This window comes from Pempheris klunzingeri, chromosome 11 (assembly GCF_042242105.1).
Source record: "Pempheris klunzingeri isolate RE-2024b chromosome 11, fPemKlu1.hap1, whole genome shotgun sequence".
NCBI classification, from domain to species: domain Eukaryota; kingdom Metazoa; phylum Chordata; class Actinopteri; order Acropomatiformes; family Pempheridae; genus Pempheris; species Pempheris klunzingeri.
Window position 1 is genome coordinate 20,133,162 of NC_092022.1, and position 15,593 is coordinate 20,148,754.

The following is a 15,593-nucleotide window of genomic DNA, read 5'->3' on the forward strand; positions in this document are numbered from 1 at the left end:
TGAGGCTGCTTGAGGTAACAGAGATGACATGAGGGAGGCAGCGCCTGTACAAGGCAAACATAAACTGCGCCACTTCATCTGAAAACAATGGGGGACAGGACACTGAGTGTGCTCTCATCCACATCTCCATTGTCTGCCCTCCTCTTTTACTCCTCCTCCGAGCATGGAGCATAAGCGGGGTGAAAGAGGGGAGGGGAGGGGAAGGGAAAGGGGGAGCAGCAGTGGGGGCAGTGGGGGTCTGGCTGTGTTCTTTCTCCTCTGTCTGTGTGCGAATGCACAGACGGTTCAGTAGTAATTTGATGTGTGTCCCCGGGGACATTTGATGGATTAAAGCTAAGCAGCTCCATTTCGCAGCACCACCTGATCTTCCACTGCCTGTGCCCCATATAAAGGCTGGCGTGATTGCTGATCTCAGCTAGTCTGACAGTCTCTCTCTCCCTCCTCTCTCTGTCTGTCTCCATCTCTTCTCTTCCTCACTGGTCCCTTAAGCCTGCTGCATCACAGGAGCTATCCAGTGCTGAACAGGATCGCTTTTATTTTTTATTTTTTTATTTTTCTGGGGGAAGCTGGGGGAGCCAGAGAGTATCACACAGCATTGCCGTCAGCCTTGTTCTCCACTGGTTTCCATTTTCTTTCTTATCTTATGTTTTTGGCCGTTGTCTACATATTAACCACAAGGATTACCGTCAAGCCAGCTCTGCTCGTGTGCTTCCTCAGAGGGTCTTTTATTTTTGCTCATGCGTTTTTCTCAGCTCTGTGTTTTTATCCATTGAAACATGCCCCGCTCATTTTTGGTAAAGAAGATCAAGCTTGATGATTTCTCTTCGTCCAACGTGGCCACTTCCAATCATCATCACCACCTGGACGACTCGTTCACTTTTGCACGCTCCATCACAGACTCGGTGACCAGCCTTGGTGTTCGTCTCAGTGAGAATGGTAAGTTAACATGCCTTCAGTCTGCTGCGCTCCAGTTAAAGATGTGCTAGCTATCCTGCCTGTACACTGCTCCGGTGCTGATTTCAGCATGCCTGACATTTCCACACTTAGCACAGATGGCATCCTCTTTTGTTTTTACGTCGAGAGAGATTTTCTTTTGCTTCAGCCAATAGCATGCTTGTAGTGTGTAAATTAGTGTGAGATGTTACGTGCACCTGGCAGATTTTTGCATCAATATCCAAAATAATCCTCTCCAGAAGCACCCCACCCCCATCACCGTGCTCCCAGACTTTTGTTTTTTGACTCCAGTGAAGGACAGACACAATTCAGGTCACAGCTACGGATTAGCTTATGTAAATAGGGAACAAAACGTGTGTATAATCAGGAGAAGCTCCAGTTACGTATTTGTATGACTGTACCAACCCTGTGTCGGCTTAACACACAGAGGCTGACTATATCTGGTCATCATGTGGACTAAAAAATTCATGAATATGAGCGATGAGTATCGGATGATACATTTGTCCTTAGCTGTTATTGTCCTTGAGTTCCCATCACGGTCCGATCCTCCCTTGCCCCCCTCTTCCCATCCAAATGGAGCATGCACAGTCTCCCCACCCCCATCGCTCCACTACATCTTTCTCTTCCTTCCGGGCATTTGAAAACTAGCAGGGGTTAGAGTTTCAGCCATGCAGGCCTTTCGTCGCCACAAGAGACATCAACACACTGTACAGTACAGCCGGGAGGGAGGTGGGGAGCTGGGCTGAAGGGGTAGTGAAGGGAAGGAGAAAGAAGAGACAAAAATGCTTGGGGCAGCAATGAGGCCGATCACGTGACAGAGGTTGTACAGTAAACATGAAGAAAGGCACATAGCTGCACTGTGGTCGACACACGGGCCGGACACAGTAAGCTCCAGTCAGAGCTCAGACGCGACCTTCACTTTCATGGTCTGCTTTAAGCTCGCCGCTTCCATTTTGTGGCCACATTTAGGGGGCTATACGTGTCTCTTTGTTATTATTTGTCAGGAGATTTTCTCAGTGAGAGGGGCTTCACAGTCCGCAGCTAAATGTTGTGATGATGCCCACCTGTTATTCAACCGTGTCGATAACAAGGCTCAGTGAATTTTAGATGGATCAGGATTAGTGGAATTACAGAAAATGTCTGGACTGGTTTTTAAACTATGATGGCTTGCTAAATCAAAAACAACTAACTGGATGAGGATTTAAGAAATATGCATTTTCTCTATATTTACCAGACATATTTTGTAGCTTGTTTTGAGTGTTATTTGGATTTGCTGCTGCAGAATTTTATATCATTATTAAAGAAACCCTTTTTATAATTATTGTTACTCTCTATTGTTCCTAAATCTATTGTTCAATAGCAGGAAAAATAGCATTATATTTAAAAGAAGAAAAGACCAATAAGGCACTATATTGTTGACAAAAGGCATTTAATTTGAGCAAAAGAATCGTCCTTTTCATGCTGAGTCAAAAAAAAAGAGGCAAAATAAAAGAATTCTCAGTGAGGCTGAAATACCTAACATCAGCACTTCTGCCGTGCCAGCAGATTTTCTTTCCCCCCATTGTGGAGACATTTGACTTGAGTGTCTGTCGAACAACAAAGAGGGGTGGCTGAGAGGGTCCATTAATTACATGCTTACTTTGCATTAGAGAAATGAGTCCATGAGCTGTAAAGGCTGATACAGCGCAAGTCCTAAATGATGAGCTCCATGTCTGACCTTGGGTAATTGAAACATAGTAAACAACTGTGCTTACGCTGACTGTTTTGTCAAAAAAACACACACCAAAAAACAGCAAAATAAAGGCCACGTTATTGGATGTAGTGCAGAGGCCCTTCAGCTATATTCATGACAGTCTATAGTGTGATTGTGAAACAGGTGGATGAGGCTACGAATAATTGTCGGGGCTGCATCATCTGTGAATATTATTGTAAATGTAAGTATTTCGTTTTTAAAAAGATTAATGGATGCACCTCTTTTTTAATTTAGCTGTCTGGTTAGAAAGTGTCGCTCTCTCTCACACAAACACCATCTGTGTAGTTTAAAACAGTGAACCCATGCAGTGCAGCATAATAGTTTGTGCACAGGCCTGGTGTTTCCCTGTCCCCGGGTGTCGTGGTCATTCTTTGACAAAGAGCATGTGTGAACAGAAACCCTTGGGAGTGGAGACGCTGTTGTAGGAGAGCACTTCAACTGATTTCTTAATGGCCTGTTTTTTGAAGGCACTTCAGCGTGCTCGCTGCTGTAGACAGGTGACCCTCTTCACAAACAATGCGTGTGATGCCATGTCTCACAGTATCAGGCCTCGAGCGCGCTGTGCTCAATAAACTATCATTGTTTGTCACAGACACTTGATCTGTTCCTCGCACTATTTCTATCTTCTCAAGTGCTTGACTGTTCTAACAGCTGCGCTATTTTACATATGATAGCCTATCGATCAGTTCTAAACTTTGAATTTCATTAAAAAGCAGTCAATATCTAATTTCCACCGCTTGCTGCACACAGTGCTTAGGAACAGCTTTTTTGCAGTTATGCACAATTTCTCTCAAGAAAGGAATTTTACAGTATTTTATATTTGCACTCATGTGCTCGACCTATAGAATATCAAGCCTGGAGGTAAAATGCATTTAGTATTTATTAAGCTCCTGAGATTCACAGCATTAGAATGTATTGAGTTCTGTTTGGATGCTTTTAGCTGCCAGCAAGCCTTTTAGCTCCTCTGGCACTGGGCTGCTTCAGAGGGAAAGGAAAGACATGAAGGATGCCAACAAAAATATATCTCTCTGAAATCATGCTCTGCTCAGTTGGGGACATCTAAATCACTTGTGTTGGTTTGTTGCATCATGCTTAAACCTGCTTTAAAAAGTAGCATAAAAATCCGGCATACGTTTCACTGGTCCAAAAGGAAAACATTTATTCGTTTGCTGCAAAAAAGCAAGATGTGCTGTCAAATCAGAGATGTAACCTGTTTTTTGATATTTTTTTTCCAAACAGTCCCATTAAAAAATACAAAACGAATACCAAAAAAAGAAAATTGAAGAGAAATAAGGTATTTGTTAAGGTTGATTCAGACCTGATTCAGTCTGAGGGCATTCACTAAGCAAACAAGGAGACAGGCCCCAGCCAGAGAGGGCTGGCATACCATGGATAAAGAGAGGGAGGTGTAATCAGTGAGATTACTTTAATCAACGGGGCTTTAATATACATGTTCATACACAGGAGGCTTTATTGATGAGCTATTATATAGTGCTCATCCTCACTGTAAAATCCTTCCTTAATGCAGCTGAGCGCGCCATGTTTCCCTGCATCACTGCACAATTGTGCGTACAACCTGCGAGTTCTGGAAAAAATGCAATTAGCTCCGTGCTGCCACTTACTTTTTCACCATTTTACAAAGGGCAGTCATCCAACATGATAATCACGTAATCACCAGCATGTCACTGTGTCCTTATCCATCACAACCCCTGGCCAACTCTGTTTGCCTGTGTCTCTTACCCAGGCTACATCCAGGATTACATCACGCCATCTGTATACCAGGAGGAGAAGAAGATGGAGCACAAGCTGGCTTCACCCGTGTCGGATCCCCTCTACACCCAGGTGAGCAGCGGAGGGGAGTACTGTGATCCCGACCTGAAGCAGCCCGACAGCCCTCAATCTGGCATGACAGCCAGCGGCTTCTACAGTGGTGAATCGGAGGCCCTGACCGAGGGTTACACCATGGATGCCTTCTTCATCTCTGACGGGCGCTCAAGGCGGAAGGGAGACACAGAGAGTCGTGGAGGGGGCTCGAGAAGCAGCAGTGCCAACGCTGGGGCTCAGGAGAGGGGAGCTGGCACGCCTCGCCATACCTGCAACGAGTGCGGCAAGACGTACGCCACCTCCTCCAACCTCAGCAGACACAAGCAGACGCACCGCAGCCTGGACAGCAAGATGGCCCGCAAGTGTCCCACCTGTAACAAAGTGTACGTGTCCATGCCTGCGTTGGCCATGCACATCCTCACCCACGACCTCAAGCACAAGTGCGACGTGTGCAGCAAGGCCTTCAGCCGGCCGTGGCTCCTCCAAGGTCACATGCGCTCGCACACGGGGGAAAAGCCCTTCGCCTGCGCACACTGTGGCAAAGCCTTTGCTGACCGTTCAAACCTCCGCGCCCACATGCAAACACACTCTGCCTTCAAGCACTACAGATGCAAGCGCTGCAATAAGACCTTCGCTCTCAAGTCCTACCTGAACAAGCACTATGAGTCAGCTTGCTTCAAGGGCTCTGCAGACGAAGACGACTCTGGATCAGAAAACTAACCACGAGGAAGAAGCAAAATTTTGAACCCCTGTTGTAGGTTCACAACCAATAACCCTGTTCACTCTGCCCTCCATGCCTTTTTTCTTCCCTTTTTTTAGAAAGCAATATTTTCACTGAGATTACGTGAAGAAACTCTAATGATTATGGCAAAGACAATTTCAAAAGATGCTGGATTTTTTCCCTGCACAGTAGCTAATCGTCCACAGAAACATACAATCAAACAACCTTCCCCCAAATAGAGACTGTAGATGATAGTTGTACACAGTTAAGCAACATGTGCTCGCACGGATGGGGGCACATGTAAACACACACACATGTATGCAGATACACACTCACACAGACATCTATACCAATACACACACACACACACACACACACACACACACACAACCACAAAACACACACATTAATGTACGCAAGTGTGCACACACATATACACACACACTTACACACACAATTATATATGAGGCCTGGCATGTGAATTTTTATCAATGACTATAATAATATTGATATCAATAGTAATAATATTTAGATTCCTGATATTTTATAGCAAATAGTAATGAGAAAAATGAAAAAAAAAAACATAAAAAAGGACTAACAGTGTTCTTTTGTTTTTTAGAGACAAAATGACCTCTTGTATTTTTATGCTGCTTTTTATTTGCTAAGAATTGAATTCTTTTGCAACTGCCAACATGAACTTTTTATGAAAATGTGAACTATGACAGTATTTGCAAAAAAGGGAGATCATTTTAAAAGGTAAAAAGACAAACCCCTTTTTCCACACCAATGTTTCAATTCAACGGATGTTATTTTTCTATTTGATTTTTCTAAATTTATTTTTTTGTGCTTATTATCCCTTGTTGATCAAAAGCATCTTTGTAACTGTGGGTATTGAAAACAAAAGCTCATTTAAATAAGCTATACAAGCTCATAGGCCATAGGTCATCCAATTCAATTCTGCAAGAGCAGTGATTTTAAAACAGGCCTGTTGAACAGGTTTTCACACCCTCCGTCTGATCAAATTCATATTCTCACCCTGATGTACAGACTTGGACAAAAACACTGGGAGCCAGACCAAATGATCTATTGTTTTAAGTGCCATGTGCGGTTGACTTGTCTATAGCAATGAAAACTCTCGTTGTTCTTCCTCCACCATGGTGGCTTGCATAAACTCTGCTGCCTTTATGGTGCATCGTCCCGTCTTACAGAGCAATCTTCACCCAGTGTTTGAGGTGCTCCCCCTCCGCCAGTGTTACCTCAGAGTGAAGGTATGGACTCACACACCCTCAGTTACAAAGTGACAGTCAAATTATTCCGTTTGTCTGTTTTATATGTCGCTCGAAGCTCCGCCCACGATTTAGATGCATACCATCTATTTATCATGTAAATACTTTATTTATCTACCTATTTATCTATTTATTTATTGACCTTATTTTTGTGTATTTATTGAAGACTTGCTTATTTGTTAATTATCATGTATTTATTTATTGTTTATAATTTAAAAAATGAACATCCATTGACCTTGTAAGATGCTGCTGATCTTCAAAGAAAATGTTTATATGCATGAAAACTGTAGAGAGTCCATGGGACTTAGTTTTTTAAAGAGGAACAATGTACAGTACTAGTGCTAGGACACTTCAAAAACGAATGGATGCAGAGTTGCTTTTGTTTTCGTGGCAATAACTTTACTGACACAGCAATTGACATGTATAACAATCACAGCTGTCCTGTTTTCAGTCAATTTAGGGCAATAAAATGAAACGATGAAAACAAAAAACTAAAATATTCTCCATCTTGATGTTTTCCAAAAGTCCACTGCCTCCTCGTGACTGGAGATTTTTGGCCCTTTTTGTCTTAAAATCTCAGGCAATAAACAGTTCCCAGAAATGGTTGATGTAGATGTGCACGTACACATCGCCAAATTAGAGAGCCAAATAATGTAGGTGTAATGTAGCTGAAAGGTGCAAAAGATGCAAAAGCAATAATGATAATGATGCAGTACAATGAGCTAGAAACTGCTACAAGTGTTAATTCAACCAGAAAAGGCTATCCTATAATATTTTATATCATTTTAAGTGTCTCTTTTTGTTTTAAAAAGCAACCAGGTAGAATAAAATCTCCTCTGGCAGCTGAGGGGTAGGTGGTTATGTATTACAAAACAGGATTATAATAATGCTCACTGACATAATAAAGTATTTAAATATAGTTTAATTTGAAGTCAATGCTGCTCTCAAAATATTCTGCGCAGTTTAAAACAGCAAATCAAATCTCAAAGGAGAGAATCCTGCAGAGATAAAATAACGATGATACTATACATGTTTTAACCAGCACTTGATGTGAACTGTGTTGGTAGACAAAATTTTCATGACTGTTGTAATAAAACGACACGCTGTAATGCACTTGCAACTCCCCCATAATTTGTCCATGCCTCGCGTCCCTCCCCTCCCCACCAGCCGTCCTCATCCCATCCCAACTGCCTCTAAACAGACGCACCGCGGATGAGATGTGCTGAAGTGGGATTGGCGGAGGGTGGCGGAGTGTGGGAGGATAACAGGTGTTTGCAGACAGACTGCAGATAGGGAGCGTAATTGAGTCGGTGAGCGACCTCCAAGGGGAAGGTCAAGCACCAGCAGGCAAATGCGCTGTCAGCTATTTGCATATTCCAAATGGATAACACAATCGCAGTAATGCTGAGCTTGCCCTTAAAAAAAAAAAACAAAGTAAAATAGAGGAGTTTCAGCTCTGTTTATCTGTCCTCCCCTCCCTGTTTCGCCATCATCCTGTCAATGGTCGTCTAAGTGCTACAGCTGAATCACTGCATGAGAGCGTCCAAACCACCTGTCTCCTGATTAACTTGCAGAACACACAGTTTGGCTTGTCGCTGTATTATTGAACCAATGCAGAAACCGTTGCTTCCAATAGATTTTCTTTTTTTATACGTTTAATATCTTACCGTGGGACAAAGATGTAATGTATCTAAAACCTGGGGACTGGGTTTTAATAAGTCAGATAAAAGCAATGAGATCATTAAAAACATCAATTGGAAAGTGTACAGCAGGCTTGTCTAAAACTGGCAGTATTACAGATTGTCCTCAGAGAAAATATTAATTACAGAAAAGGAGGCACAGTTTGCTTCTAGACTTTGGACTTTAGATGTAGGGAAACATTGTTCCTCTTTGATGATTTTGTAAATACATTTGTAAATATATCACAGCAATAATATGACAATGCATGTAGACATTTAATTGCTCTTTTTCTATTCATGTTGTCTTTTTTTTTAATTAAAAGAAAAAAAAGACAAATACAGGTACCAATTGCAGTCTGGGTGGCCATGTGAATCAGGGAGTGTCTTGATTAAAAAGCTATCTGTTGTAAGTTACAAACAAAAACTTCAAACTCTGTGTATTCTCAAAGATTTGATCATGTTCTGTATGATTTTTCTGTTCTTGTTTTCTTTTATTTATGTGCCCGGCTTGGCTGCGCAATGAAAAAGTGCCAAAAAGTATGATTTCCATGACAAAAGCCTTCAACATATGGTTGGCTGCTTGAAACCTTCCATATGGTCCTCAAAGAAAAAAAAAATGATTAAGATTTTCCACTTTCTTTCTCACTCTCTCTCACACTCTATCTCTCTCTTTTTATCTTTCTATCTCTCTGTTCCAGCTGAGTATGAAGAAACTTAAGCCATGATTGCTGAGGGGTGTTTCGATTTATCCTGTTCTGCTACAATTAATAATGATGACAACAATAGCAATGATAACAATTAATAAAAACAATAGCACAAGGAACCTGCAAGTCCACTCTTATTTCTTTTAAAACAGACAAATCTGATTATGTATATAAAGGAGAAGATGGTATTTCGCTTTTATCAATGAGAAAACCTGCACACACACACACACACAACAATGCAGGCACACACACACACACACACACACACACACACACACACACACACACACACACACCGTGGAGATGTGTGTTGACAGGACAACCTGTTCCCTCAGTTTGCCATATACATGTTTTTCTATCTTCCTTACACCTTTTTCCTCATAATATATATCTGTATGATATGAAACACCCTGAGAAATCTAGTGAATGTGGAATCTGTTTGGAATAGCCTTTAGTCAACATTAACACAGTGAGTAATTATAGCTATGGCTATAATGTGCTGTCAGCTGTCAATGTTTGATGAATCTTACGAGCTTACTGTCACTTCACTAACTTTTAATTTCACCGCTACAAGGCACGAAAATGCCAATATCCTTTGTTTTCCACGGCGGCTGAGAACAGGAACAGTCACAGGACCTGACAACACCAATATAGCTTTGAATAAGAGTTCCTGAAATGTCGGCGTTATCAAAAGCAGAGGCATCTGTTCCGCCACTATTAAGCCCTTCCTGGTCATTAAATTTTAATGGAACATTGATTTTATGCTGGAACTACTCTTTCTGAGTGACTCAAAAGCCAGAGAAAAATATGGAACAAAATAAAAATGAATCATGACAGCGGACAGGGATTATTATTCTGGGGCTTTTCTTGATTGGTTTCCAGGGAATATACAACACTTGAATTCAATCGCTTGTGTCCTTCAGTGTCCTCCAGCAACACAGCAGCAGTATAATGAGACAGCAGGCGGAGCAGAGCAGGGACTCAGAAACAAGACACTTTGCTGCACTCTCCTCTCTTCAGTGTGGGAAAGCAGTGATTGGCATTGCTGTTGTTACATGCTACTATGCTAGTTGTGTCGCCGAAGGTAAACAAATAACTAAACAGTGCTAATTATTGTGCACGCAGCAGACACTCTCATTGCTGCAGATGTGGATGTTGCAGAACGCACATCAACATTCATGTGCGGTAGTCACTCAAACTTTACCCTAGCAGATGTTGTCCCTTATCAGATTTTATGATGAAAGTAAATAACTGATTTCATTACATGGCAATGGACTATAAAATGAGGACCCATGCAATCCAATTACATCACCCGCGGTTGTGCTCTGTTTGTGACAACAGCAGCAATAAGTGATCAGCAAAGGGAGGCAGGTAGGGACACTGTGGCCTTTCATACGTTTCCCTGCAACACTCTGCAGACAGCCCTCTCCTCCCACTGCCACAGTCGCGCGGAGCACATCAGGTAAATTATTGAAAACAACCTGCAAAATTGAGCATGCTACACTCACACTTCAAAGACACAGAGTTTCATCATCTCCTGAGTGACTGTCTGAGAGAAAATATAACTGCCTTCTGATGGGGTGAGGGGTTACCACAAGGTTACTGCACAGGTCTACCTACAGCAGCCAATTCAGGGCTATTAAACACTACACACTGGATTATCATAGTATTTCCAAGAAAACAGTGTTAGATTCGGGTCTTGTATCTTGCACAGACAAAGTATCTCTGTTGCTAAGATAACAGGAGAAATGTGGGAAATATGGAGAAAAAAACTGCATCTGTGATGGGTGATGCTTTTTGTCCGTCAGTGGAAAAGTGTTTTTGTTGCATCTGGTGTCTTTCAATTTCTCACACAGCTAACAGCATGTTATTTCTAGCTGCACCAATGAGTCAGTAAAGATGACAAAATTTCTCTTTGCCATTTTTCTTTGTCTAATGTGGTAGACCGAATATCTTTGGGGGATCTGAGGTTATCACCTAGGGGTTTAGGAGACTGTAACAATTTTCCACACTGACATTTTAAAGATGAGTCAATTAAGAAAATAATATTCAGATTAATTGTTGATGATGGAAATATTTGTAGTTGCAGTCCAACAGAGTGTTTTCAAATTCTGGTCTACAAAGAAATCCTTCCTTTTGCTAAGAAAATCAGTGCAGCTGAAACAATTAGTCGATTAATCAGTTTTGATAATTGATTAATTATTTCAGTTGTTTAATCAAGCAATAATACTAAATATTTCCCGGTTCTGACTTGTCAAATGTGAGTGTTTGCTGCCTCTCTCAGTTTTATATCATCTTCGCTTTAATATAATTGGGTATTAGACTGTTGTTCACACAAAACTAGACATGTCAAGACGTCACCTTGGGCTCTCTGAACTTGCGAAGAAATAATTGCAGTCTGTTTCGTTATTGAAAAAGTGTCTTAGTTGCAACTGGTGTCTCTCAGTGGCTCACAGGTTGACACAGCGAACAACAAGTCATTTTTGTAATTAGGAAAACTATTATTACTTCATTCAGCACTCCCTCCATCCGGTGCTGGCGTATGCTCTGACCCTTCCCAAACATCTGGCGCCATCTGTTGGCAGATCACCAACTGTCAGCATTAACAACTCAACAACAGGCTTTGTTTGTTGATGCTCATCATGCCATCAGTTCAAATGGATAATTCAACTGAGGGAGATCTTTTTCAAAAGGAAAACATGAACCTCCATTCAAACAATCTCCATGTCATAACCAAGCTGCACGCATACTGACCAAAGTCACTGGACAAGAGTTTAGTAAAACCGTTCGCTTCGCCCAGTCGGGTCCGACCAACTGTAACTGCCCCTTTAAGAGCGAACAGTTTGTCTTTTCACATTCTGCATCACAGGAGAGATGCTCATTAAAAGCGCCTCCATTCCTCACTGTTTCATCAAGTGAGACTGCCAAGCTCTTTAACTCAGTGTTCTTGATGTTTGTGCTGTTTGTGTAAAACCCATCTGTTTCCTCGTCTCTCTGTTGGCAGAGGGTCCACCTCATCCGTATGCTTCTCTTTTTGAAGTCGTGTCAAAATCGCATTTTTATGCATCTAAGATATCCAACTTGTCATCAGCACTCAAGCAAAAGTCAAGGAGGGCACTCCTTAAATAGCTCCTTTTCTCCCTTCATATACAATACATGCGGAAACAAGGATACCAAGGGAGTTACAGATGTGAGGTTTTTATCATTTGTTTTACAGTGAAGATAATTTTAACAATGCTTTTGTGCTTATGTTAATATTCAAGCTTAAACAGCAACTTGCTTTATTCTACTTCTGCTTTTAGAGTAAAATTAATTGACTGAAGTGTAAATGGAAAGAAAGGCTACCTCTTAATCCACATCTAAATAATCTCACTCCAAAGCACCACTTATTTTCTCTCCGCCTGAGGTTGGGAGAGCAATTTTATTTCAAGGCAAGGAAGATCATTAAACAGGAGCTGTACTAGAGGGAGATAGTGCAGAAAATAATTTCATAGATTTAGGAAGCGAGAGCCACCAGTGAATAATCAACATCACTGAACAAATCAGTCACACATTTAGTTGCAAACACAGCAACATCCACTGTTGCTGAACCATGTCATGATTTCAGACACATTCATCGATCACAAAGCTATAGTTTGAAGACTGAAAATCGCAGTCAGAATAATTATCACTTTAAAAGCACGTCAACGAGTAAAAAAAAAAAAAGAGAGAGAAGGTATAAATAAATATAGCTCACTTCCCTGTCGGAAAGCTGGCAGGTAATTTTCTCCAGCTGCTCTAAGTGTGACAATCCCACGGGGACTGAAATCTAATATTAACAGCAAATCATTATGTGGGAACTGTTCTTCCGTGACCTGCCACTGTACCTGTGTGACTAACTCAATCTAAGTAATTGAGATATGTTAGCGACTAGAATACAGTCCTGCTGTGACAGCGGAGGGTCACGCAGAGTGTAGTGGGACTCCAAACACACCTCAGCACCGGGGATGATTTACATGTCTATATGCTTTGACTGACAGGGTCTCTCCTCTCCGTGTGATGCTCGTTTCCTTTTGACGTGTGGCTTTTGATTGACAGCAAAGAAGTGAGTCGAATCTGACATTGTATAAAGTGGTGAATGCCCAGGGGGGGATATGTCACCATACATATTTACTATACTGTAGTTATTCAAACAGAAACAGCAAGTCATGCAGCCAGCTGCACCATCCATGTCAGCATATTACAGTCTAATTGGAGGCTTTTTTTGTTGTTTTTACACAATACCGGTGTCAGCTAAATTGCTGTTTATGGGAAAAAGGGAGAAAATGTAAAGTGGCTTTCAAAGCTAAGCTGTTTTCGAGGAAATCACAAACAGAGTGTTGCTGTTACTGCACTGCTATCACTTCACAATGAGGCAAAAAAGTTGATTACATTCACTGCAGCACCTAAATTACAGGGTGTATCTTGTTCAGTTTTATTCTACCAGAGTATATAGTGTACTGATACCGCTGTTAATGATTACATACTATATATAGACCTAGTCCTTCATATTGTAACTGATCCCCGTGTGACCAATTAATCAACATAAAAGACGCTGCCATTGTAGTTCAAAGTATTTGTAATAATTCAAAAGAATGGCCTGCTTCTCCTGTCCAAGAAATCATTTTTAATTGTCTCATTAGAAGATGCTGTAACTGTGGCTTGGAGAAAACAACAATAGTTCTGTTTCCGCTTCACTGCCACAGATCTTTGAAGCTTTCCTCTTACCTGTGCAAAGCTGCCGGCCCAGACGTCCTTTTTGTAACCACAGCAACCTGGCTGGCTCTTTGAAATCCCTGCAAAAATAGAATATCACCAAGTAGTGCACTTTGAAGGAGGAAGCCTATATCATGCAACAGTCGACAATACTAAACACTGACCTCATTAAAAACTATTGTTGCCAAAGGATTCTGGGCTTGTAGCGGCTCTTTTCAACTGCATGACTAATTGCTGGAGTGAATTTTAATGAGAGACAGTTTGGCCATGAAATGAATAAGTTATCTTACAAAAGGGGTAAAGTTTGTGTTTGGTACCACATGTACATGCCATGAGATACTCAACAGCTACCTCCATTGCGGCTTATTTACATGCTAGGAAGCAGATCTGTTTACCTTGATGTTCTGTTTGACAGTTCAAAACATATGCAACATTATTTTATCAGCTTGATATTTCATGATTTTTCTCCTCTAATAATTGTTTGCGCATTAACAACGTTTCAGAAGACTGCTACAGAAAACAACTTGTTACTTGTGTTTAGAGTCTCAGAGATTCCAGCTGTAAAACATGGTTAAATGCAGAGGATGATCACGTTTTGTGTCTGTGATTTGCGCTGATGGTACTTTGAAGAAGCACTTTCTATATTCCAAATAAGGTTTAGAAGGTCTAATTTGGGTCTAGTTGACCTGAACCATGTACACCACCATGTACATACTGTAAGTTTCCTTGTCTGTGCATGATTACAGCAATGTTTTATGTTCATTTCCATATTTTGTCACCTATGTCAAATGCGCAAGCCCAGTATGTGGCGGAGGGAAGGGTTACCATGTAAATATGTTAATACTTATTAGGCTTTAACCCTTGTATGGTGTTCGGGTCTGTGGGACCCGTTTTCATTTTTTTATCAAGAGCAAAATGATACGATTAATTATTTTTTCAAACTCAGACTCATTGGCCTTGCCTCATATTGATGAGTCTGAGTTTGAAAAAATGATTAATCGTATAATTTTTCTTTTGATAAAGGACATAAAAACGGATGAAATCGGGTCTACAAACCCAAACACCATACAAGGGTTAATAAGGCTAGAAGGGAAATAAACACAATAGGCCTATTTAGAAGAGGAAATCATCAATTTTGCAATTACTAGTATTATTTTAACACAAGAGCAGCAGTGTCTGTGAGATCCCAGAGAAAATGTTTTTAAATATTATTCAAAGTGACTATAAATATTATTTTAAAATGTATCCGAATGTGAAAGGGGTTGTTCATAGTGATGAACCTACAGGGAAATATCTGAATCAGAAGCTTCCCTTGACTTTATGGACGTTTGTAGTGAATGTCAAATCATTGTTTAGCTTTCAGATCCCCAATTTTACTGTTCAGGTTCATTCTCACCACTCACATAGCCTCAATTTGTTGCAAAAGCTACCTATACACTTCCTGCACAGCACCAATCAGCACACAGATACGGTTCACTAAGCTAGCTGTTAAAAACTGGGGAGCCAAGAGCCAAATATTTCCCTCAGGAGTGGGTAGAGACCAAACACAGAGCTAAAAAAGACAGATAAGAGATAATGTAGCTAAAAAAGAAAGAGACTGGACTTACATTTATCAGGTGGCCAGAAAAAAAGACACAAAATGAAAGTCAATGATGCTCCATAACTACTGGATGTGTAAATAAGCAACTGTTTGCTAACAAATACAAACTTTAAAGTTTATGTGTCATTGACAACAAAATGGTAAAACTTACTAATTGGGGCAACTAGCTGATTCACCCTCTGACTCTTGGCAGCTAACAACTTTTATCCTAAATGCCAACAAACAAATATGTTTTCTCGTTAGATAAAAAAAGTAGTTTGCACAGTTTGACCGCCATAAGTAGCTAGCTAGCTCCACCGGCACAGAGAGGGCGGCAGCCAGTTGTGATTGACAGCCAG

General features: G+C 41.1%; 1 protein-coding gene across 1 annotated transcript; it reads left to right on the plus strand.

Annotated features, from left to right (window-relative positions):
* The first annotated feature begins 776 nt into the window (after positions 1-776).
* Positions 777-15,062, plus strand: scrt2 (scratch family zinc finger 2). The gene is made up of 5 exons (XM_070840248.1): positions 777-871; positions 1,225-1,244; positions 4,452-4,727; positions 4,782-5,213; positions 15,040-15,062. Exons 1-5 carry the CDS (start codon positions 777-779, stop codon positions 15,060-15,062), a joined length of 846 nt encoding a protein of 281 aa, XP_070696349.1.
* The last annotated feature ends 531 nt before the right edge of the window (positions 15,063-15,593 follow it).

Coding starts and splice junctions, on each gene's coding strand:
- scrt2 (XM_070840248.1), top strand. CDS start 777: ATGCCCCGCTCATTTTTGGTAAAGAAGATCAAGCTTGATGATTTCTCT. Junction 1,245..4,451: donor ACTTTTGTTTTTTGACTCCA/GTGAAGGACAGA, acceptor TCTCTTACCCAG/GCTACATCCAGGATTACATC. Junction 4,728..4,781: donor GAAGGGAGACACAGAGAGTC/GTGGAGGGGGCT, acceptor AGGAGAGGGGAG/CTGGCACGCCTCGCCATACC.